The sequence below is a fragment of the Micropterus dolomieu genome, unplaced genomic scaffold, assembly GCF_021292245.1.
Source record: "Micropterus dolomieu isolate WLL.071019.BEF.003 ecotype Adirondacks unplaced genomic scaffold, ASM2129224v1 contig_820, whole genome shotgun sequence".
Lineage (NCBI taxonomy): Eukaryota > Metazoa > Chordata > Actinopteri > Centrarchiformes > Centrarchidae > Micropterus > Micropterus dolomieu.
Window position 1 is genome coordinate 7351 of NW_025729810.1, and position 2466 is coordinate 9816.

Below are 2466 nucleotides of genomic sequence, written 5' to 3' on the forward strand. Positions count from 1 at the left end.
TGTGATTATGAACAGTATGAGTTGTGTGATTGTGTCGACTTTTAAAAGCCATCTCCCGTCAGATGCTTAAAGAAATGATCTGATACAGTTTACCTCATTTGTGAACACAGCTATAACTTCCACTTTTATAATAATGGATAGAAATGAAGTGCGCAAAGAGTAACAGGCAAACAGCATGGATAAACAGTTTAGATATTTGGCTAAAGGTACTGTATAAATGGTTGTTGACAATGGGTTCATCTCACTTGGCCCTGGGGTGTTTGACAAAAAAGGTCTGGAACCACAGCGCTCTAAGTTGGTTCATTGATCACTTAGTCTCCCACATTACCAGTTTCCTTGTTATAACATCTGTGTGAGTTATGTGTACTTAGTATATGCTCACCTGATTACAACATTTACATTTATTCATTTAGCTGACGCTTTTATCCAAAAAAAAAAAGGGACACAATGGTGTCTCACAGTGGATTTGAAATCAGGTCTCTCACACCTAAGGCATGTGTCTTATCCACTACGCCATCACCACCCACAAAATGCATAAATCATTAATTTGTAATCACTGGTGTTAAAGTGCTATATGCAGTAAATACATTTTGCTGTCGTAGAATTACTAATATCTACTTTGTCATCTGTGTTTTGAGGTCCACCTTAAAGCCACCTTAAAGCACAGGTGAAATAAATGAGGACCAGGGATGGTTGTAACTTGAGTCAGCTGTAATGCGTATAATTTCTCCAATCAGGAACAGTTACGAATCACCTGATTCACTCTGCAGATGCCTAATTTAATCCTTATATCACATGTAAAAAAGTAGTAACAAGGTAAGAAAGTATTTGTTTTTACATTTGATTTATTTTAGTTAAATTAATCAAACTTAAATCATGTTTATTGTGTGTCTATGTAGATATTTTTCATGCAAGTTGTTAGTGCAAATTTTTTAGTAGTGAGCTGTAAGCTAGTTCATGGCTACAAGAGAGAGGTTAATTGTAACAACAATGAAAATGTTACAACCTACTCTAAGAAAATATTTAGTTGTATTTACATGTTTTCTTTGAATTTCATGTCTGAGACACACACAGTAATGTTTAAATGTTTGATTATTATGTTCAAATGTTAGTGTAAGACTTTTAGGCTTCTCAGGGCCCATGAGGCCTGAACTCCAGTAGTGCCATGTGTCTGTCAGCACTGTGACGGAGCAAGACAAGCCCCAGCCCCCCAAAAGCATGGGCTCAGGCAGGGGCAACTGCTTGGTCCACATGAACAAATGCTCCAGACGCTTTTGGATTCCAACCAGGCGATGGTTTACATGGTAACCCAAATAACCTCACAGATGGCCATTTCAACCTGCCCCAGCAGATCAGCTCAGTCAGTACACCACCCCAATCCCCCAGAATGCAACTTTCTGTATAAATTCATCATTCATTCTTCATTTGATCTTTTCAACCCTTTGTCCGCTGGTTCTTTGCCACAACTGGCTGAGCAGGCAGAACCCCCATGTTGATTGGAATGCCGGAAAAATAGTGAGTTGGAGCTCATATTGCCATTCCACCTGCCTTGGGTCTGTTGCCAGTAGAGATTTATCCTTTGTACCAGTTGAATACCACGACTTACACGACAGTGTTCAGCAAAGATTTGACCCTTTTCATTGCCTCCACATCGCCCCTATGACTGCCCCATTGATCTCCTCTCTGGTGCCTCCATAACAGCTTAAAATCTGTCGTGCCCCGAAAGGGAGTCCATGGAGCGGTATCTGTAGTACTCAGTAGCAGCTGCCATAATCCACCCTTCTTCCTCTGCAGTGGGAGCTAGCTTCTTTTTTGTAGGCAAGGCTTGACACACTAGATGAATAAAACACACTCTTATTAAAAAAATAACAAAAAACACTTTAGGTTGTTCAGCAGCGAGGAGCAGTGAAACAACAGCACGGCTCTGTCGATAAATAAAAAGTAAAAGTTAAATTGCGTTCTCAGGTGACCCGGATCAGCTGTTACCTGTAAACACACCACAGGGCTAACGTTGCTATGTGGTTGTGTTTTAATGTTTTAATGAGCTGGTCCATTTGTTTTGGAGAACCCTGTCAGGGCGCTGAAGTGGAGCGGAACCAGAACAACTCTCATCAGCTGTTGGCTGTAAACACTAGCAGGAATAAAGTTCCGGTGCGGCTGTGTTAAAACTATAACTTAGCACAACATAACTGCACTGTAATAACGTTATGCTTTATTAAATGTCACAAAATTATCAAAATAGATATTAGATATACACTCACCTAAAGGATTATTAGGAACAGCTGTTCAATTTCTCATTAATGCAATTATCTAATCAACCAATCACATGGCAGTTGCTTCAATGCATTTAGGGGTGTGGTCCTGGTCAAGACAATCTCCTGAACTCCAAACTGAATGTCAGAATGGGAAAGAAAGGTGATTTAAGCAATTTTGAGCGTGGCACGGTTGTTGGTGCCAGACGGGCCG

At 40.3% G+C, this 2466-nt stretch overlaps 1 protein-coding gene across 1 annotated transcript in view; it reads right to left on the reverse strand.

The window, feature by feature from the left end:
• LOC123964148 (putative SCAN domain-containing protein SCAND2P) overlaps nucleotides 1-1924 on the reverse strand; it is a gene marked incomplete at its 5' end in the record, with an annotated part of 8545 nt that extends 6621 nt beyond the window's left edge. Inside the window, one exon of the mRNA XM_046041253.1 lies at nucleotides 1878-1924. Coding sequence (XP_045897209.1) covers nucleotides 1878-1924 — 47 coding nt within the window. The remainder of the gene's footprint in view (nucleotides 1-1877) is intronic.
• Nucleotides 1925-2466: the final 542 nt, after the last annotated feature.